Source organism: Cenococcum geophilum, assembly GCF_001692895.1.
Source record: "Cenococcum geophilum 1.58 unplaced genomic scaffold K441scaffold_90, whole genome shotgun sequence".
NCBI classification, from domain to species: domain Eukaryota; kingdom Fungi; phylum Ascomycota; class Dothideomycetes; order Gloniales; family Gloniaceae; genus Cenococcum; species Cenococcum geophilum.
In genome coordinates, this window is record NW_027137648.1 from 329,156 (window position 1) to 350,912 (window position 21,757).

Consider the following 21,757-nt stretch of genomic DNA (forward strand, 5'->3'; position numbering starts at 1 on the left):
AAAATATATAATAGCTACTAGACGACTTAAGGTAGAATTAGATTAATAACCCGTCCACTATAGTTAGAAACTCCCCCCCCTTTCCCCCTTTACGCTTTAACTAACCCACACTACGTACCCTTGTGCCACCAGTAGATCTCGCTTTAATTGCCGAAGATAGGACACTAAACACTTAAAGGAACACCCCCCCCCTAAGACTACCTGCTATTAACCACCCATAAGATCTCGTAGAATAAGGTATAAGTAATACTAGGGAATACTAAATAAGGCATATATATGGGCTTATACGAGAATATGGCGAGACTAAAGGAAGCGTAATTATGTAATATAGTACTAGTGCCCTTTAGGCTTAGTGCCTCCGGGCGGAATAAACTTCATCATCATCATTACACCTACGTCCCCGCGTGACAGAATCTCTAGGAACGGGATACGTATTTAATTTTAATCTACTCCGGTCAACGTTCCAATGCCTCCATACATATCACGCTGGGATTTTAATACTAACTTAGCCAATTCTAAAAAGAAGTTTCCTTGGGCTGAACACCAACTCTAATTTGACACTTATCTCATTAAGAATCTACACCTCCTACTTTACCTCTCGGTGTTGTGTTAGCCTGTCCCTTATATAATTCACAATTTTAATATGACTATTTTGATATTCGTCCATGCCTTTCTGTTATACCTGAACGTAATTTTGCACCTGCTCAGTCTATTTAGTTACCTCTAACTACATCATATAATAACAAAGCCTACGGCTTTTCCAAACCCACATTTTTTCCGCCAACGTTTTCTGCTACTACCATACCCAAGTTCGGAAAGACCTTCGGATTTCCTCGAGCTCGATATCAACCTAGCAGAGTTCATGGGGCCTGGCCCAAACAAACGGCTTGCACTAGCCGCTTTTCTTCTATCAAGTTTTATTCTCCTAACGCCCCCACCGTGCCGCCGCCACTCCCGGGCTCAATTAACAAGTGCAGTGAGCTCAAAGTATTCATGAACTTTTCACGAATAGTATTTGGAGAAGCCTTCTCCACCAAAATCTTTCACAATGCTTTCTGTATAGGATTAAATTCTTACCAAGACAACCAAAAACCTCCGATTCTACGCAACCATGGCAGCGCTTACCGCCAGCATCACCCTTTACGCTTAGCCAGCCCAAAGACAATGTCTGCAGCTGTCAATGAGATAAAGTACAGTTCTATCAACACAATCGATGAACTCCTTATCAGTCGCGTAAAAACGGGCCTAAATGCAAGTTTATTTGCATATCCTGCTACGCTTCGTGGGAAGAGCGACTACATCAGCTACACCGCCAAGGACTTGGATAGGTTTGCTGATAAGGCAGCACGAAAGTTCGCGAGCTTAAGCTTGATTCCAGAAGTAAGTTGGTGAAGTTGGATAAATGCCATTGAACAAACTTATAGTCTCTAATAGCATTCCTCCGCCACCGAGGCCGAAGTTGTAGCTATACTTGCACCATCAGGTCTAGGCTATGTTGTCTCAATATTCGCTCTATCGCGGATGGGATTTGCCATTCTATTTTTACCCAACCGCCTGTCAACGGAGGCATACATCAATTTGCTCCAGAAGGCTAAATGCAGGAAGTTAGTCGCCGGCTCGAGTAATGCTGGGGCAGCGGAGCTCATTCAGGACCAATATCTGCTTTCAGTTTTCCCGTATTGGAAAGGGACAGAGAAGATACCTAGAAGCCATCTGGACTCGCTATCCAAGCACTTCATATCCGAATACCTCCAATCGTATTGCATTTATTATCCATTCGTCAGGCTGGAGTATATTTAGCAGGGCATTATGGAGCGTATGTATCATCTAAAACCTCAATAGGCTAGAAAGAGCTGACTTTATGCAAATAGGACCGAGATGGGACAACTTGTGACATCTTTCCGTTCACTGGAAGACAAAGCTTGAAATTATATGCAGCCACTTGCCTACGCCAAATCTTATCTTCGAATGGTCCCACGAGGTCCAGGCACTTGTGAATGTGTTGTGTTGACGGCCTTCCCTCGAAAGTGATCTCAAATTCCTCTGACCCTCCAAATTCATTCCATACGAATGACGCTTTGCCCACACTCCACCATTCCAGACACATGAAGTATCTTAGACGCTTAGAGATCGTATCACCCTTGTAAGCGGAAAAAGTCCTCCCAATCCTCTATGAGCACCAGATTCGTGAGCACGAATTAGTCTAAGGGAATGTTCGGTTCAAAACCGTCAGATTGAATATGAACTGAAAGTCCGGCAGAAAGAACGCGTTCCTTCCCGATTTGACACACGTCTGTGGCTCTACGGGTTGCACGCATGTGTGCAATACGGAGGCTTTAGATTGAAAAGGAATCTGAATGTGGAGTTTCAAGCTCCAAATCGAAATGACGCCAAGAGCTCCATTTCAGAAGCTGTATACGATAAAGTTGCCAATATTTTGGCGTACTATTCTGGCGTTTTGCGAGCGGTGAGAGGAACATTAAAATTTTGAGGCTGTGCAGACAAAATCACTACGAATCAACAGATTATGAACTGAATCTGAGGCCTCCATATTGCAACCGAACATCCCCTAAGAAGCTGTAACGTTCGGTGTTGGGCGAGCGGTCCCAGGATTGGTTAATGTGCCGAGCGAGAAAGCGGCAGGCATCAAAAAGAACGAAATACTAGAAACGCTCATGCCCATTGTTGAGCCAGCAAATGCTCGTACGGAAGCATTCTGTCGGGTTTCAAGGGAGATGGTGGAAATCCTCGATTTGAACACCGAATGTCCACGAATAGATAAGGGCACAGTGATTAGAGTAGCATTCTATAAAAGGTTTGCAGACGTAACTGATAGCATTTACGTCAGGTTTGGGAGGCCTGAGGAGGGAATGGACACGAACTGTCTGATACTAAGCCTGAATGAACTGGAGTCTTACCTTTTAAATGTCTTCAGGGATAAGATGAGATATCGCAATCTTGGAGCAACAACAGACTTTTTCGAGGCCGGCTCTGACAGTCTTCAAGCAATCACTGCTAGGGCACGGATTATGCGGGAGATTGACTTAGTGTCAAATGTCATTTTTGAGTATCCAAACATTTTAGATACTGGCTAAACATATTTCATCACAGCAAACTGAAGGAGAAATAGAAGAGCAAGATAAAATGGGCGTAATGGCAGAGCTCATTCAACTAGGGTCCCACCAGGTTGATGAATGTCGAACGACGCGCTAATTGCGATCGTCGTCCTGTTTCCTATGTAGGCCATTTAACTTGACTATATATTGAGGCTCAACAGCCTACATTAATTCGACAGAGTTCTCCTTCTTGACTGCTCCGTTCAGCAATGAAACAATTGTAAGTAGTGGATGCATTTCCCTCTTTCTCTACTACTGGAGCTCACACGGATCCAGATTCTGACCGGTGCTATCGGTTCACTCGGCGCACATATCTTGGCTCAACTAGCCAATCAATCAAAGTCAAGTTAGTCTACTGCCTTGCCTGCGCCAACTCCTCAACTGCAGCCAAACAGCGAGTTCTCTCCACTATCTCTGCAAAGAGGCTCGGATCTTTCGCCTACGGACAACTGGAGAAGATCATTTGCCTCCCTGCAGGTCTAAGCAAGGAGAACCTAGGCTTAGATGAAGCTATATTGAAAGAGCTCAACAATAGATTGACTACTGTCATCCACAACGCCTAGGCATTCGCAGCTTCGAGTCCCATCATATCAAAGGAACTTTTGACCTCCTGAACCTGTACTTAAGTGTCAGGACTGCTGATCCTGCAAGGCTCTTCTTCTGCTCCTCTATATCAGCGGTAGCGGGTACGCCATTGCCAGCAGCTACCCTGGAGACCTACACCTCGGAGCAGTCTCAAGCACAAAGCATAGGCTATGCGCGTTCAAAATTAGCCACGGAGAATATCATCCAGGCTGCATGGATAAAGACAGGTATGATTGCGAGGGTGTTACGCCTCGGCCAAACTGTCGGAGACACCCAGCACGGTTTGTGGAATACAACCGAAGCCATCCCATTAATGATCCGGAGCGCCACAACTATTGGCGCATTACCGGCGTTAGAAGAGGTGAGCCCTCCCACTCAAATCTCAAAACTCGTGCAAAGTAGTTGACTGCCCTAGACACCCTCCTGGATGCCTGTAGGCGAGGTTGCCCGCGCCGTGCTCGAGCTCTCTGGGCTTCGCTCCGGCTCGTCACCCAGTGCAGACCCGCAGTCTGACATTTCTACTGTCTACCATGTGCAGAACACGTGCCTGTTTCACTGGACACACGAGCTGCTACCCGCCCTGCGTGCTGCTGGTTTGGACTTCGAGGCCGTGCCCCAGCACGAGTGGGTCAGGAGGCTTCGTGAGGGTGAGCAGGATCCCAAGAAGAACCCGACGATCAAGCTGTTGGATTTCTTTGCCGAGAAGTATGATAACGACAAGCCTGGACGTGTGGGACTAGTTTTTATGACTGAAAAGAGTGGAGAGAGGAGTGAGGCTGTTAGGAAGGGATACGATGTTGTAAGGCGTGGTTTGATGAGCAAGACAATTGAGAGTTGGAGAGGGATGCGGTAGATTTACGAGCTAGTTTCTAGTTTATTTATTACAGTATTGGGAATTGTTTGCTCTCTACAATGATTTCGTGTTACCCGGAACCTCTAAAGCAGCCTAAATACAATCTTTTAGGTTCATGGCTCCGGCCCTCTTTTCTTCCCGGAATTTAAAAGCATCGGCTCTCATTGATCCTTGGTTGGTCTTGGCTACCAATGCGTAGGGCTGAGACACGCGTAAGCGAAGCAGAACCGTGGTCGCAGCCAGGGAGGGAGTCGCGGACATGATGAGTGCTTGCAACTGCACGTTGACGATCCCAGATTTGCCAACAAGCCAGCGGCCCGCGCAAGAACCAATTTCTGGTACAAGCTCATGTGTAAGCCATGATTGGGTCTGTGTTAGCGTGCACTGTCCTCATTCTGAGCTTTGCACACTCTGCGTACCACAAGCCAGCTTGGCTTGCTCATTAGCAAGTCTGCGGTCTGTGAGTGCAAAAGCTAATTGATAGTTGCTGGTGTAACATATGGTAATCTCCATCTTCTTGCCTGGGCTACACCGTTTGCTTCGCAGACGTAAAGATGATGAGGTGAATATCAGGGTTAGCAGTCATAATGTTTGCGCCCATGACTATAATCACAGTCTGCATATTTATTAGGACGTCATGGTTTCTAGGAAGCAGCCGAACCAGCCACTCAAGAGGCTCCAAAACACCGTCGTATATATTTATGTGGCTCTTTTGCCACCTGAATCTATCTATTACATTTCTCAAGAACCTTATCTTGCCGTGGAATGCTTATGAGTATCGTGCATCTTCCGGAAGAGGGTTACGCTTTACCAAGCTGGTCGCAATACTTTCCTTATATCACACGAGGCATTTATGTAGAAAGCAGAAATCCGAGGAGTTCTCACTTCAACTGTCGAATTTTTTATTATTATGCAACTAATGCGCTGGATAGACTGACAACGAATTTTTCTTATGCTTAGGTAAATTTCTTTCTATGCAACGCTACTAGTATATGCACAAGAAACCCTTTGGATGAGGCCCGCCTTAATGTACCGGAATCTGATATTCCAATAACAACCACATAGTGATACCTTCAATAAGCGCACACTCTCATGATCTAACGCACACACCGTCTTTACGACTACACTCTTACCTCCCCGGTCCCTTACCCTTTACCTTAGCTTTCTCAATCCTCTCGCTCTTCTCTTGTTCAAGGTCAAACACCCTCACAAACAGCCGCATCCATTTCTCCTCTCTTATCCCCAAGGGCTTCCCAGGATTCTTCCACGCTGCATTAACAATGTCCCGAACCCGATTTCTTAGCGCCTTTAGCGCAATCATTGTCTTCCAGTCCTTAACCGCAAATTTGAGTGCGTTGTTATTTAGGGAAATAACGCCCGCATGGAGACGGAAGTCCGCATCGCTACCCGCTAGCAGAATCATTGGTAACACGTACGCGATTGATGTTGAGTGCGCGTTATAGAATTTATTGCTGGACTGCATTATGTGATAGTATGAGAGGAATTTCGCCATGGTAGTGCCTTTGTTAACCGCGGTGGGTGCGAGGCTGACGGACTGGTTGTTGGCGATGTTGCGCCAGCCCTTACCGTCCCGAATTAGAATCCTCGGGTAGAAGGCTGCGGCAATGACTGAGCTGACGAGGACATCATTGGGAGAGTTCTGGTCTGAGGAAGCTGGCACGTTGACGAAAGTGCGATGGCGTGGAGAGCGGTGCTGGCTTAGCGCACGTCGCGAGTCTGGAGGAAGATGCACAAAACCGGCGTCATCTAGCGATGTCAGAAGTTGTGACTTAAGGTCCTCAATATTACTCAGATTCTGCGAACTCAGAAAATTCTTGTGGCAGAATTGCATTTCGGATATACCTGGCGTCACGCAGACGGTTTTCCATGTTTTGTATGCGTTGTAGGCTGTGAGGAGGTCGGAGTCGCCTCTTTTGAATGCAAGCCTGGCGGCATCTGCGCGCTGTCTGGCTCCGAGAGGAGTGACAAATGGCGATTTTGAGGAGAGAATAGCTGCAATCGTAATAGCGACGTCGACGCAGCTGAAGATTCCTGACAATAAAACCAGCTTGCCAAGATGGGCATCTAGGGGAAGTTTCGCTAATTGCCGCCCCAGTGGAGTCAGTTCCTCGCCGGAGGTGAGCGCATTAACCTCAATAAGAGCGTCAATAGCACGGCGAATATTCTTTGAAGAAGGGGGATCAAGGGCTTCTGACAGAGTCTGTGCGATATCACCAAGCTCGCAGATCTTGGTGCGCATGACTAGGTCCTGGAGTGAAAGTCGAAGCATTTCAGGAGTTTGTTGCTCGGCCATTAATTCGTCGTGTCGAAATTTTGTGAAGAGATGGAAGCAAAGACCCTCTTGGACCCTCCCAGCACGTCCTCGGCGTTGTTTGGCATTGGCGCGAGAGATGAAAGACTGGGTAAGACGTGAGAGTTGTCGCCGCTCATCAAACCTCATTTCCTTATGCTTACCAGTATCAACCACGCATGTAATATCAGGAATGGTGACTCCAGTCTCCGCAATATTTGTCGCAAGCACAATCTTCTTTACCCCGGGAGGAGGTATGAGAAACGCCTGCTGTTGGTCCTCGCTCGAAATTGTTGAATGGAGTGGATAGACGAGCCAGCTCCGAGCAAATGATGGATGAACCAGCAGCATATCGTTAAGTTGGCGAATCTCTGCTATACCAGGAAGGAAAACGAGGAAAGCCTTGCTGTATTGATTGTAGCTTGGATCGTAAGATACATGCTCAATCAATCGCAAAATAATATCATAATCAATCCGGTATTCATCGTAGCTTGTGAGGGTGTTCCGCGTCGCGTTACTGTATCCAGGTAATTTCTTAGGAATGCCGGATCTGACCCTGTCTGAAACTACATCATCGTTCTCACTTGTGTCTGAATCATTATATCCTTCATCGGCGGACTTGGTATAATGCGTTAGTTCTACCGCGTCCTCAAGATATTTGGTTTGGACAGGAAATGTGCGACCAGGCACATTCAAGATTGGCGCATCGTTAAGATATCTTGAAAACCGCTGCGCATCCACCGTAGCGCTCATCAGAACGACTTTAAGTTCGGGCCGGCGAAGCATCAGAGATCTAAGTACAATTAAGAGGAAATCGGTGTCGATGCTAGAGTAGGTTAACATATGCCTTTTATTCGTGATGAAGATAAAATATTTACCTTCGCTCATGAATTTCATCAATGATTAGATGCGTAATATCGCTCAACCTTTGAGAAGACTCCAACATACGCAGTACAATACCAACAGTGGCATATATGAGCCGCGTTTGAGCTGAAGTGTTGGATTCGAGCCGAATTGCATACCCTACGAGCGACCTTGATGTTCCGAGATCATTCTTGAATTCCCCTAGTTCCTCACTCACACGCTGAGCAAGCGAAATTGCGGATATTCTCCTCGGCTCTGTACAATATATTTTGCAAGGCCGCCCGTTGGAAAGCTCATTTTCAAGCAGGAAAGCCGGAAGCTGAGTGCTTTTACCACAGCCGGTTTCTCCGCAAATAATAGTGACTTGGTGCCGATCTATTGTAGCAAGAGCTGCGTCGCGAAATCCAAAAATGGGCAAACTAGATCGAGATACAAGCATGTGCTGATAGGCCAGCGTCGATGTCTTTTGCTTCCACAACTCTTTCAGTATATTTGACCCTGCGGTAGATCTAATATCACCACGACTAGAATCTTCGGCTTCCGAAACAGCCCCGCTTCCTTGGTTCCGCTTTCGAAACCGGTTCGTCAGTACCACACCTTGGGATTCCTCGTGTTCAATTTGCTCCTGAATAATAGAACGTAGCTCTCTAACTGTAGCTCGATCAGCAGCATTGAGTTGCTCTTTTTTGATATCGAGAAATTCTTTATACAGATCCCTCCAAACTGAGGGTAACCTGAGGTACGTCTTCTCTTCTTTTATAGACGGAGAAAATAACGAGAAAAGAGCAGCCGTAGATATATATCCTTCACTCTGAATCGTTGATGGGGTAGAGACCGTCGTTGCAGTGAAGGTCATTGACCGCGAATGCAACTCGGCATGTACACCTGGAACTACAAAATCGTAAACAATGTCCTGATCTTTGGTCCAACATATGGTGAGAGAATGTCGGCAAGAGTATGTAGTTGATGACACTAATTTGTACGACAATTTTGCTTCTGGGTCTCTGTTGGAACGCGTTAACCTCAGTCTTGTTATGCTTGAGTAATTTGTTGAATACCATCATTAAGAGCAAATCTTGACTTACCTGGCACGGATAGACTCTTCTAGGACCCTTCGTGGGCTTAGACCATTTTGCTTGCCAAAATCCCGCAGTCTTATGTCAGGTAAATCTGCAGTCGTTTGTCCGACCTGGGCTGGGCTCAACGGATTCCCCTCGCCCGTGGCTGAAAACATCTCCCCAAGCAATCCTCCATCAGTGAAATCATCTTCACTGTCCTTGGAGAAAAGATCGTTAGGTTGCTGTGCTGCGCTTGAAGTCACTTCTTCAATTGAAGTGTGCCCAGAATTGGACGTCGCTCTCCCATTCGCCACGCCTCTCTCACCGTCTTCCAATCTCAGTCTTCTTCTGGCAGCGCTTTCTTGAGCTAGTTGGTTTCGTTTGGCAGTCCATTGATGGTCGGCGTCGTACTTGTCAAAGAGAGCATCAGCCTCAATTTTCCGAAGTTGCGCCTGTAGCTTACGGACCGCTGATGACGACTTGGCTGGAAGAGAGATACGAAGTTTATCGGTGAGGGGTTCACGGGATCGACGTGCGGTTAGGCCAATAGATTCAGGACTGATGTCAAATAGCCGGGCTTTAATAGAAAGATAGGTCGATACCAGCTCATCAGGCTCTAAATCACTCTCCAAGTCACTCACAGTAACCTCGCTGTGATCAGATTCCGTAGGCGTAGAGGTGCCTCCGGCTGTCGCCTCTAACCTATGCGACTCTAGTTTCTTGATTTCTAGTACGTCAGGCGATTCGACCTGGGAGGTATGGATGATGGAAGGTGTCCCTACAAAATTTTAGGTTAGTATGTCAGAATCAACAAGGAGATAGAGTTACAGCATATTACGCCAACGGCCTTTGTAAGCACGACCGGTAATATTTAAGAGGGTAAAGAAATACGAAGAGGCATAGCTGGTTACAGCAAGGGACCAGGAAGGGCATCGATGTCTTTGATACCAACCCTTGGTGTGTCTAGAGCGACAATGACTTGCCAATGGTGATCGATATGGGACGTCCACTCTAATATAATCCCTGACTCTGGGCATTCATTTAAGACTTTTATTGAGTTCATGTAGCGAATTGGTCGAAATTTTGGCTAATGGTGATTTCCACATCTCGGTAGGGGGTTTCGTCTTGAAAGTGCGAAATTTCAGACTTACCGGGTCTAGAACTCTCAGTAGAGCCTGCGACTCCAGGTTTGATTGTTTTCCTATCATAGGGCAAAAGCTGTTCGTCATCGCCTTGTAGAGCAAGCCATTCTAGGCTCTCTTGGAGACCCCAAACATAGACCCCAGATTCGGGATTAATATGATTTGCGGAAAGCCATATGAGTGCTTGCTTCACAAGATCTTGAGAGATACCAAGGTCATTAAGTACTTGGTGTAGGATCCAGAGTTTCGCGGTTGCATCGTCCTCTGAAATCGACTTTAGTAAGGACTGCTGTCCCAATCTTTGGCTCATGTCATTGGTTTCAGCCTTGATAAAATCGATAATCTCATGTATTAGTTCGTCAGGCAACCAACCTCGAGTAGATACAGTCTGAGCTTGTGGACGAAGCACTCTCTGGTCTGTTTGTATTCTAGACACTTGTCGAGATGACTCCCGACGTATCTTCGCTGCATATTTTTCTACCAGAAGTTGGAGTTCATCGGACTCGAGTTGCTCTTCGAGATCTTCAGGTGTTGGCTGATGATTCCCTTTTGCAATTTCGGAAGCTATAGTAGGATTCTCTAGCGCCACGGGAATCGGCGGAGAGATAGTGCTCCCACTCTCGGGTGTGTCTGAAAGTTCGACGTTTTTGTCAGGCTTTGGCTTGCTTGCAATAGAAGTTGTAGCAAATCCTCGCGCCGGATTTGCGGCTGGTTTCTTCTTCTTCTTCGCAACCATGGCGTAAAGTGAGGTTTTCAGCGTCTAGGTTTTAGACGGAATAATGATGCAGAGCGTCCACAAAGCTCTTAGCGAGACGGCCCCTAACAGGAATATTTGAGTTGATGGAAGATATTTGCACGGGTTGGAGACATCCATAGGGCAGGAAATAATTTTATTCTGCAACCAAGGTGTTCCTAGTAAGTAGGTTCACAGCTTTGAAAATGTATGAAAGCGTCGTCGTTGAAGTCAGGGTTGAAGTCAGACGTTCGTCCCAAGCACTTGGTGGCTGGCTAGCTTGGCATTTTCGCGAAAAGATTCCCCTCCAAAGTTTGGCATATTGAGCAACATTTTGAGCTTTAAACACAACATCACCCTCCTTTGATGGATTATTGATGATGGCGGAAGCTGAGGCAAATGGAGGTCGATCTCTCGACCGCGATGAACTACGCAGAGGCCTTATAACTAGTTCAACAAAGCGCAGGGCTTCGGATCTCTCCAGCCTCCATATCCAGATTGTGGATAACAGTAAGCTAGCAGCAATACCCTTCTCCCGTACAGTAAATTTTTTTTTTTTGAATATTTAGCTAACATGACTTATTGTATCAAGCTCTTTCTTCTTCAGACCTACATTTCATCCTTCACCTACTTTTCGATACATACCCTCTCTACGATGACCGATCCTCTAGACACGCAGTTGAACTTTGCCTACGAGCTATAATAAATAGCCCTCGTTCCGATGAACTTTTGCCCATAATTGTAAAGTTCCTAAAGAGCGAGTGCTTGAAAACAAGCATCGCTCATGTCAATGCGTTTGTCTTGACCGACTGGTGTTCGATCTTACTGCAGGAGTTCGCCACGAAACCTGAAGAATGGGCAAAGTGGGGACTAGATATTGTAATTGTAGATGCTCTGGTACTGGAAACATGCTTGGGTTCAGGGAATACGCGTCGTGCAGTACGCATCAAAGAGTCCGCCCTCGTAACCACACGTAGAGCTCTCCGTAGCCTGTTCAAGCTTCAGAGCTCCCAGGAAGAGACCCAAAAAATAATCTCAACTCTCACGAATAAATCATCAACTTCTTTGGCAAGAAACGCTATTTTCTTGGGAGTAGTTGCGGGGGTATGCGCCCGTTTACCTCAAGCCAAACCCGTCCTGGAGCGCCAGAAGCAGGTCTACTACACATTCTATATCCGAGAAATGATTGGTTCTCGCACCTCTCTTCCTGATCATATCGCGGATGGACTGCATGATTTTTTTGAGTCTTTTGCTACCTTGGATGAATTACGAAAGGACGTTATACCTCCAATTGAAAAGGCCCTCCTGAGAGCCCCTGAGGTGGTCCTGAATGATCTTATAGCGCCTATGGTTCGCTCTCTTCCTACCGATCTGGATCTTTCTGAGATTCTCTCGAAGAATCTGTTGAAACCACTTATGTCAAATATCAAATCAACTAATCCAACCATCCGCGCGGGTGCTCGCGTAACATTTGAGTCTCTCGCCTCGCGTTCACGCGATGAAGGGATAATGGACAAATTGGCTGATGAAATCCTGAATCCCCTAAAGCAATCCAAGGTCACTGCCGCTGATCAGAGAGTTTTACATGCTCAAATGCTATCCGCCTTGCACAATTCAGCTCCTTTATCCAAGAAAATCCCTGCAGGCTTAGTGGGGGTAGCTTTAAAAGAAGCAAACGAAGCAGCTATAGCAACGGAAGTGTCTGCAATATGTAGACATCTCCGATATGGACTCGTCCATGACGTTCCTTTGGACAAATCGGTTCCTGAAGCCTTTGTCAAGGGAATGGGTGATAAACGGATACCTGTACGCAGAGTATGGGCATTGGGAGTAGGGGAAACTCTATGGGGCTTCAACGCTTCGCAACTCAGCCAGCCCGATGTGCTCGCTTTCTCTCAGTTTAGCTTGGGGAAAATGGTTGAGATATGGCCGGAAGTTATCTCTAACCCACTCCCTGCGGCACAAAGTGGTTTAGTGACAGTCGCTTATGTTCTTACTGCCCTGATTATCTCGAAGTTCAATAATATAGAAGATCCAAAGCTTTCGGCCATCAAGAAAAAGGTGTCTCTTCGTAAAGAGGTTCTCGTCGCTCATCCAAAGCCCTCCTTCTTGCTCAATCACCGAGTATACTCAAAACTCACTACCGAAGACGATATGCAGTGGAGTATCAGAGCGCTAGCAGCCGTAGCATCAGAGCTGGTTCCCGGAAAGGATGAACCAGGCGTAGGAGATGCTTGGTCTCAAGCCTTCATCTATTCAATCACCGCCCAAGGCCTACCCCCTCGAGCGCGGCAACAAGCGATCAAGGCCCTATCGTCTGCATATGCTCAACAGCCAGCTTTGATTGGCAAGGCCATTATCGACGGCTTATGGCACTGGTATCGAATGGTTGAATTGAATGATAAGGATACAACTGCTGTGACTGCCAAAACGGGCACTAGCGAACTTTATCTTGCGATTCAGTCCATCTGTCTAGCCCCGGAGGATTCGAAAAAGTTGAATGAACATTTTGATTCCGAGGCATTGCGGAGCCAACTTATAGAATTACTTGTACTAGCCCGTCCAGAGCTGGTTCCGCGCGTTTCCTGGATTGATCTGTGTTTAAGAGCTCGGGTAGATCCCGGGGATCTTGCTCGAAAACATTTTGAGAAATGTCTGAAGCAGATTATTGATGCAACTACAGTACGTATTAATTAATACATTAACTTACTCACATGAGTCTTACCTATGACTATCAGGAAAAGCCGAACTCGCAGTTTCTAGCAATTAGCCAAGCGGCGTATAATGCTGCTGCTGACTTGGCCTTCGTTGCGCCCGACACAGCTTTGCCTCTGCTTGTGCGCCAGTTCAGTCAGGATTTAGATCCGAAGTTGTTCGAATCCATTGGCCCCACAGAAGCCGCTATTTTTCGGACGCCTGAAGGCACAGCATATATTGATGTGCTCTCAAAAAAGGGTCAAGACTATTCTGTCGGTAGGAATGCTAAAGATTATGATACACTGAAATGGGAAGAAGAGCTTCGAGCCCAGCTCGCGCAGAAAAAGGGCCAGACAAAGAAACTCTCAGCAGACGAGCAAGCAAAAGTTAACGCGCAGCTTGCGAAGGAAGCCACCATTCGTCAGCAAGTGGCCGCAATCGAATCTAAGATGAGGCGTGGCGTTGGCATTATCCAAAGTCTTGCAACTGGGCCACCTACAGAAGCTGAGCAGTGGATGGGTCCAGCTGTTAATCTGCTCATTCAAGACATCCGCGCTGGCGCGGGGCTTATTCTTGGGGAGATTCCGGCAATAGCATACATCAGATGCGCACAGCGGATATCAAACCGACTAGGTGCTATAAGGCCTTTCATTGGTGTAGCAACCCTAAGGACTGTAGGCACTTTACAGCTTTCACCGGAGTACCACGAAGAACCTCTTGGAGGTGAGTAGGTCTTATCCCCAAAAAAGGAATGCGTCTTAACCAAGCTGAACAGACCTCGTAACGAGAGTTCTTTACCGCCTAAGATTCATGAGCGAACAAAGGCCTCTGGATACTGTCTCGTTGACGTATTGTCTCCCACTCATCTTTCTCGTTCTTGAGAAAGGTGGAATCGCACGTTCCTCTAGTGAAGATGCTGATGAGCAGATCGTGCTGAGCTTAGAGTTCCTTTCATTCCACACGAACTCTTGTACGAGTGCCGGTGTCGGTTACGAATTCAATATGCTAATAGAGTCTAGGTTCCGATCAGCGCCTACCGCGCCGAGAGCTCATTGAAATATTAATATCATCAATGCAAAGGTTCAGCCAACACTACAAACTTGTCAAAGATTGCCTGCTAGATCTATGCAGAGGCGTCGCGCCTAACATTTCCGACGAAGAGATTGCTACTCTAGTGCGAGGATCCATTGTCCCTGAAATATCCGTGCGAACGTCTGTGCTTCAAGCTATCGATGCGGAAATAGACTTAACTAGTCTTGACTTGTGCGAGGAAATATGGCTTGCATGCCACGACGATGTCCAGGAAAATGTTGACCTCGCACGGACAATCTGGGAAGACAACGCGCTTGAACTGGAGACTGAATCTGCTTACCAAACGCTCCCATACCTTGAAGTCCTAGACAAGCAACTGCGAAGAGCGGCCGCAAGATCTTTGGATGAGATTGTTGATAGCTTCCCCGATATATTCCATGGACTTGTCGCCCGTCTTCAAGCAATATACAAAGACAAGGCGAAACCAAGAGTCCCGGAAAGAGATGAGTATGGCATGCCTCGTAAAGTTGATTTGAAGGATCCGTGGGAGGCAAGGGATGGCATTGCTCTTGCCTTCAAGGAATTAGCTTCAAACTTCAAGCCTGCAGGGCTTGTAGACTTCATGCAGTTCATGGTTCATGACGGACCTTTGGGAGACCGAAACTCCACGGTGCGCGATGAAATGATTGATGCGGCCACCACAGTCATTGCCGCGAAAGGCCAGTCAAAGGTCGAGCCACTCATGCAACTTTTCGAAGAAGCTCTTGAGGGCCCTGATCGAGGTCAGGCCATTTACGACCAGGTCAATGAAGCAGTGATTATTCTTTATGGTGCCCTCGGTCGCCATCTCAAAGCTGGTGACAAACGAGTCCCGAAAGTTGTTCAACGTCTACTTGTCACACTTAGCACCCCTTCAGAAACAGTTCAGTACGCTGTAGCGGAATGCCTTCCACCCCTTGTTCAGGCTTCTGACCAAGAAATCTCTAACTACATTCAGCAAATGATGGAACAACTACTTCAGTCCAAAAAATACGCAGCTCGGCGAGGTGCCGCATATGGACTAGCTGGAATAGTCCGAGGTAAAGGCATTTCCGCTTTGCGAGAATATCGCATCATGTCTACTTTGAAGGGCGCAGCAGAAAACAAGAAAGATCAGAACCAAAGACAAGGAGCTTTCCTTGCGTATGAATTGCTCTCCCTTATTCTAGGGCGTATATTCGAGCCGTATGTTATTCAACTTGTACCGCAGTTGCTAGCCGGGTTTGGAGACTCAAGCGCGGACGTCCGCGAAGCATGCTTAGATGCAGCCAAAATATGTTTTGCAAACCTAAGCTCCTACGGTGTGAAGCAGATTTTGCCAAATCTTTTAGAAGGACTCGATGATCAGCAATGGCGAAGCAAAAAAGGAGCTTGCGACTCTCTAGGCGCTATGGCATACTTAGATCCTCAACAGCTAGCACTCAGCTTACCAGATATCATTCCGCCACTCACAACGGTCTTGACTGACAGTCATAAAGAGGTCCGCGCATCTGCAAATCGCAGTTTGCAGCGATTTGGTGAGGTCATCAGCAACCCAGAAATTAAGAGCACAGTCAACATTTTACTCAAAGCATTGAGCGACCCAACGAAATACACCGATGATGCTTTAGACGCTCTTATTAAAGTGTCGTTCGTACATTACCTTGATGCTCCGTCTCTTGCGTTGGTTGTCCGCATTCTTGAGCGAGGCTTAGGTGATAGGTCAGCTACAAAGAGGAAGGCGGCTCAAATCATTGGAAGTCTCGCCCATCTCACAGAACGCAAAGATCTCATTTCACATTTGCCGATTTTGGTAGCTGGGCTGCGAATCGCAATTGTGGACCCGGTGCCTACTACTCGAGCTACAGCTTCAAAAGCGCTTGGTTCGCTGATTGAGAAGCTTGGAGAAGACGCGCTGCCAGATCTTATTCCCAGTCTTATGGCCACTCTCAAATCAGACACCGGAGCCGGCGACAGGTTGGGATCAGCTCAAGCACTCAGCGAAGTTCTCGCCGGCCTTGGCACAAGCCGTTTGGAAGAGACATTGCCAACTATCTTACAGAACGTCTCAAGCTCAAAGTCATCTGTACGGGAGGGTTTTATGTCATTATTTATCTTCTTGCCAGCGTGCTTTGGGAACGGCTTCGCCAACTACCTCAGCAAAATCATTCCACCGATCCTTGGGGGTCTTGCTGACGATGTTGAGTCTATACGAGAAACTGCATTGCGTGCGGGTCGCCTCCTTGTTAAGAACTTCGCGACACGTGCTATAGACCTACTCCTTCCCGAACTCGAACGTGGTCTCGCTGATGATAGCCATCGTATCCGTCTTAGTTCCGTTGAGCTTGTGGGTGACCTACTATTCAACCTTACTGGCATCAGCGGGAAAGCTGAGCAAGACGAAGTTGAGGAAGGTGCTAAGGAGGCTGGCCAATCATTGCTTGAGGTCCTTGGAGAGGAGAGGCGGAACAAGGTTCTTTCGGCCTTGTATATTTGCCGATGCGACACGTCGGGTCTGGTCCGTTCCGCCGCTATCAATGTCTGGAAGGCTTTGGTCGCTACTCCACGGACCCTTCGCGAGCTCATCCCCACGCTTACTCAGCTCATTATCCGCCGCCTCGCAAGCTCAAACATGGAACAGAAGGTCATTGCTGGCAATGCTCTTGGTGAGCTTATTCGCAAAGCTGGTGAAGGTGTTTTGGCAAGTCTATTGCCAACTCTGGAAGAAGGCTTGCACTCCACGGACACCGATGCCAAGCAAGGCATTTGCATTGCTCTACGCGAGTTAATAGCGTCAGCCTCTCCTGAGGCCCTTGAAGAATACGAGAAGACACTAATCTCTGTTGTCCGTACCGCCTTGGTTGACCCTAGTCCCGATGTGCGAGAGGCTGCGGCTGAAGCTTTCGACTCTCTACAACGCATTCTCGGCAAGAGAGCAGTGGACCAAGTTCTACCTTACCTTCTCAATCTTCTACGAACAGAAGATGAGGCGCAGAACGCCCTATCGGCCCTTCTCACTTTGCTCACGGACCATACCAGGTCCAATATCATCCTACCGAACCTTCTGCCAACGCTCTTGACGTCTCCAATGACAGCATTCAATGCTCGTGCCATTGCATCTTTAGCTGAGGTCGCAAGCTCTTCAATGACTCGGAGACTACCGAATATACTCAATGCTATCATGGATAATATTGTGAGCTGCAAAGACGAAGAACTTCATTCCGAGCTAGACACGTCTTTTGATACTGTACTCCTGTCTGTTGATGAGTTTGACGGTCTCAATACAGCCATGAGTGTTATGCTTGCTTTAGTAAAGCATGATGACCACCACAGGCGGTATTCTGCAGATATGCACCTGGCTAAGTTCTTTTCTGCTACAGAAATCGATGTTTCCAGATATCATCCGGACTTAGTCCGTGCTCTACTCATTGCTTTCGACGACCGGGATTCAGAAGTCATCAAGGCTGCCTGGACCGCTCTGAGTGAGCTGACAAAGCGTCTACGGAAAGAAGAGATGGAGTCGCTTGTTATATCTACTCGTCAAGTGCTTGGTCAAGTTGGCGTTGCTGGCTCAGACCTTCCTGGTTTCTCTCTACCAAAGGGAATCAATGCTATATTACCTATCTTCTTGCAAGGTCTTATGAACGGAACAGCTGAGCAGCGAACTCAAGCTGCCTTGGCAATATCTGACATTATTGACCGCACAAGTGGTGAATCCTTGCGACCATTCGTTACTCAAATCACTGGACCTCTCATCCGTGTGGTTTCAGAACGTTCTGTAGAAGTTAAAGGTAACACCCCTCTCGGATACATACTTGATCGGGTCGACTAACGGAAACATGCAGCTGCAATTTTGTTCACCCTGAACAATCTTCTTGAAAAGATTCCTACATATCTGAAACCTTTCTTACCACAGCTTCAGAGGACATTCGCCAAGTCGCTCGCCGATACTTCTAGCGAAATTCTGCGTATCAGAGCCGCAAAAGCCCTGGGAACTCTAATCACCTTGACCCCAAGGATAGACCCTCTTATTGCAGGTACGTATAACAAAAAATTGCTCAAACCCACGGTATGCTAACTTAAAATGTTAGAACTTGCTACTGGTTCAAAAACGTCTGATCAAGGTGTCAAAAATGCAATGCTCAAGGCCTTGTTTGAGGTTGTTAGCAAGGCAGGCAGTAATATGAACGAAGCTTCGAGAAATTCAATTTTGGGGCTCATTGATACGGACACAGGTGACACTGACGGTGGGGTTTTCTCCCTGTTAGATTAATTGTATCTCTAATGACAGTTTAGACGCCATGGCGATTACCAATGCACGCCTTCTTGGAGCTCTTATTAGGAACCTACCCGCTGATATTGCCGGTAGTCTTATCAAGTAACTTAACCTCGGCGTTTTATTCGTTTAAATCATTCACTGACAATGTTTTAGGAGCCGTGTTCTCACCACCCATTTCAACAAAGCTTCAGTCCTAGCCCTCAATGCAATTCTTTTAGATTCTCCAGAAGCATTGACAGAAGCATTCGGAGACGAAACGCTTTCAATTATCTGCCAAGGAATTGGTGATAGCGTAAGCTTGGTTGACTCCCGTTATCACTTCGTATTTGTTAATATGGCCTTAGCAACCTACGATTGCGGACAATTGTGTGTTGGCCGCTGGTAAATTTTTATTGACGGAACCTACCAACAAGAGTTTTGAGTCTACCAAAGCCGTATTCGGAGCTCTCGCTCCTGTCATCCAGCCCGGCAACCCTGTAGACACGCGGCGACTAGCTCTCGTAGTTGTTCGTACGGTGAGCAGGGAAAATAACGATTTTGTGAGGCCGCATCTTCCTCTCCTTGCGCCGCCAATATTTGCCAGTGTCAGAGATCCAGTCATTCCAGTCAAGCTTTCTGCAGAAGCCGCATTTTTGGCTATATTCTGCGTAGTGGAGGAAGAGAGTGCTGTCTTTGAGAAATACCTTGCTGGGCCGGGTGCCAGCCTGCCACAGAATACAAGACGAAGTATGCAAGACTATTTCAAACGAGTAGCAGTAAGGTTGGGTAGTCAAGCAAGAGAAAGGAGAGATGCAGAAGGTGGTCAGGGTGGTTTGGGCCTCTCGAGTGACGAGAAGGAGGATGAACGGGAAGTTTGGAGTGTGGGTAAGGTGGACCTGGGAGAAGGAAACTTTGGCGATGATTAGATAAAATTAGGTGATGATTGATGAAGTCCCATGCATTGGGCGGAAAAGGCGCTTTGTTCATAGGGCAGTGGGCGTACGCATGGAGGGGTTTTCTGGAGTGAGAAATATCATGTTCTTGTCCTCCAGGTATCTCAACCTATGCCTTTCTCATAAATAAATAATGAACGACTCCAGCATCTGCTTTTTAGTTTTAAAGTTGAGGGCGCAGCGTTGTTGTCTCTGGGTGACCTCTCACAGTTTGGTCATTGCGGTCTTCGACCACCAGGCCACACGACAACGCGACCTCCGCAAACCGACCGCATGGCTATAACAGCCTGTCCGCCATCAATAGCGCCACCCCTCGTGGATATTCTTCATCGTTTTCATCTCTGATATCCTCCCGGCCCTTCAACTGGCTTAATTCACTCTATAAGCCCCTCGAAAGAGGGCATATTCACTTTCTTAATCCTGTTGCATCCTCGAGGCTTCATCACCCGCAATGGCCGGCACCATCCGCCCGGACACCATCACTGTATCTACCTCAACTCCCTTAATCTCCTCAAAAGCGCCTCCATCCTCTACGCTTACGCTGAAAACGGCGGGAAAGCCCACAGTGTCCGCTCAGCGCATCGATCTTGAGCCTCTGTACACGGCATTGAAATCGGCGATTGGAGATACAGATTGGGCGATATACAAGGAAAGCATAAGTCTATTTGTACTAGGTATATATCCCGGACGCCTCCCCGCCCAGATATGCTACCAGAAATGTCATAAGAGAGTCAAGAGGTTGACAACACTGTTTCCCCCAGGCCAACTTAACCAAGACGAGCTTTCGCGGCGCATAGATACCTTCATATGCAATGACCCTACTCGCGAACACCTCCATAACCAATTCATAGCGGCGATATACGGAAATGCGTCGCGCGATAGTCCCGAGCCCGGCGTAGCGAGCTGGGTCAGCGCGAACGACAAGCCGACGACAATCGCGAAGCCGGCGACAGGAGATGAGGCGGAGAGAAGGCTGAAGACTGAGGTGATGCAGTTGCCGAGGAGAGAGAGGAAGAGGTTAAAAGGGATACAGGAGGTATGATTCCGCTACCAGGACGAGAGTTTCCAGTGACTGCCCTGTAATTACGTTTGGGAACTGATACTGGACTTTTGGGACAGGCTCCGTTTGATATGTTCACACAAACTATGAACGACTACCACAATGCGCGACAGATTAAGCATCCAGATACCGGGCCTGCGTCTGCGGGAGGTTACAATAAGACCAGTAAGTCCGATTTCTTTCTTGTTACGAGGCATTGCCAATTTTTTAGCGCATTCTAACCAGTGTTCTTCCGTCAGATTGGGACCTCGAAATCCGCAAACGTTACGCTCAGCCTCTCTTCAGCGAAACAAATGAATTCCCCGACAAGGAAACTATAGAAGCGCGCATGTTACCCATATGCTACGAAGAAGGTCTGCCATCGGGCTGCGCGCCCGGCGCCGCAGAATTCATGAACATAGCGACCGAAACATATATCAAAGAAGCTCTGTCCAATTTCTTCGGCCGTGTCAGCTCAAACGGCGACGCTTACATAAAGACAGCGAGCTACAAACAGCAACTGGAAAAGGAGGAGGAGAAGTGCTTACGAAACGAAATCCGAAAAAATGATGGAGGACTGTTGCCGGTAGAGGTGGAAGCTGCCTCGAGGCGGCCCGCACTAAGCATGGCAGACCTAAAACTCGCACTCGAGCTCGGCGACGGGTATCTAGGCCAGGTGCCACTAATCGCGGGTCAGATCATCAACGGCGGGCATCTAGACGTCGAGTTTGAAGGGCGAGAAGTCGGCGACGAGGTAGCGCGCGTGCCAGATCGCGTAGGTAAGGTGAATGGAATTAACGGTTTAGGCACAGCGAACGGTATTGCGTATCATGTTGATGCGGACGCGATGGCTATTGATGAAGCAGATTGGGGCTGGCATGGTGGCGGGGTGATGGATCTAGAGATGCTGAATGGAGTGCTAGATCAGTGTCTCTCTGTGGGACTATGATACTTCATTTCCGCTCTGCCCTCCCCTTCCCTCATTTCCCTTCGTGCTCATATTTATCTAGGCTGTGGCGTTACTTGTTAGCTCTGAATGTTTCTCTTTACGCACATCATTTCTCTCTACGCGCATCACGCCTGGGATGTCATATTACC

The 21,757-nt window shown here is 47.5% G+C and overlaps 5 protein-coding genes across 5 annotated transcripts; 4 read left to right on the forward strand and 1 right to left on the reverse strand.

Moving 5' to 3' along the window:
* Positions 1 to 1,164: 1,164 nt before the first annotated feature.
* K441DRAFT_595033 (uncharacterized protein) lies at positions 1,165 to 1,800 on the forward strand (the record flags this gene model as incomplete). Its single annotated transcript, XM_067644978.1, has 2 exons — positions 1,165 to 1,380; positions 1,435 to 1,800. The coding sequence occupies 2 exons, from the start codon at positions 1,165 to 1,167 to the stop codon at positions 1,798 to 1,800; spliced, it is 582 nt and encodes a 193-aa protein (XP_067496699.1).
* Positions 1,801 to 3,930: 2,130 nt separating this feature from the next.
* On the forward strand, positions 3,931 to 4,554 carry K441DRAFT_709510 (uncharacterized protein; the record flags this gene model as incomplete). Its single annotated transcript, XM_067653851.1, has 2 exons — positions 3,931 to 4,062; positions 4,117 to 4,554. The coding sequence occupies 2 exons, from the start codon at positions 3,931 to 3,933 to the stop codon at positions 4,552 to 4,554; spliced, it is 570 nt and encodes a 189-aa protein (XP_067496700.1).
* A 1,129-nt stretch (positions 4,555 to 5,683) lies between these two features.
* K441DRAFT_682801 (ATP-dependent RNA helicase A) lies at positions 5,684 to 10,665 on the reverse strand (the record flags this gene model as incomplete). The annotated part of the gene is made up of 4 exons (XM_067651621.1): positions 5,684 to 7,658; positions 7,744 to 8,757; positions 8,815 to 9,565; positions 9,939 to 10,665. 4 exons carry the CDS (start codon positions 10,663 to 10,665, stop codon positions 5,684 to 5,686), a joined length of 4,467 nt encoding a protein of 1,488 aa, XP_067496701.1.
* A 344-nt stretch (positions 10,666 to 11,009) lies between these two features.
* Positions 11,010 to 19,768, forward strand: K441DRAFT_648960 (ARM repeat-containing protein). Its single transcript, XM_067646920.1, has 10 exons — positions 11,010 to 11,172; positions 11,255 to 13,344; positions 13,401 to 14,082; positions 14,135 to 14,329; positions 14,379 to 18,200; positions 18,255 to 18,446; positions 18,501 to 18,656; positions 18,706 to 18,787; positions 18,842 to 18,980; positions 19,033 to 19,768. The coding sequence occupies exons 1-10, from the start codon at positions 11,040 to 11,042 to the stop codon at positions 19,591 to 19,593; spliced, it is 8,052 nt and encodes a 2,683-aa protein (XP_067496702.1). The 5' UTR covers positions 11,010 to 11,039; the 3' UTR covers positions 19,594 to 19,768.
* A 303-nt stretch (positions 19,769 to 20,071) lies between these two features.
* On the forward strand, positions 20,072 to 21,608 carry K441DRAFT_682803 (uncharacterized protein; the record flags this gene model as incomplete). The annotated part of the gene is made up of 4 exons (XM_067651622.1): positions 20,072 to 20,294; positions 20,382 to 20,656; positions 20,740 to 20,845; positions 20,920 to 21,608. 4 exons carry the CDS (start codon positions 20,072 to 20,074, stop codon positions 21,606 to 21,608), a joined length of 1,293 nt encoding a protein of 430 aa, XP_067496703.1.
* Positions 21,609 to 21,757: the final 149 nt, after the last annotated feature.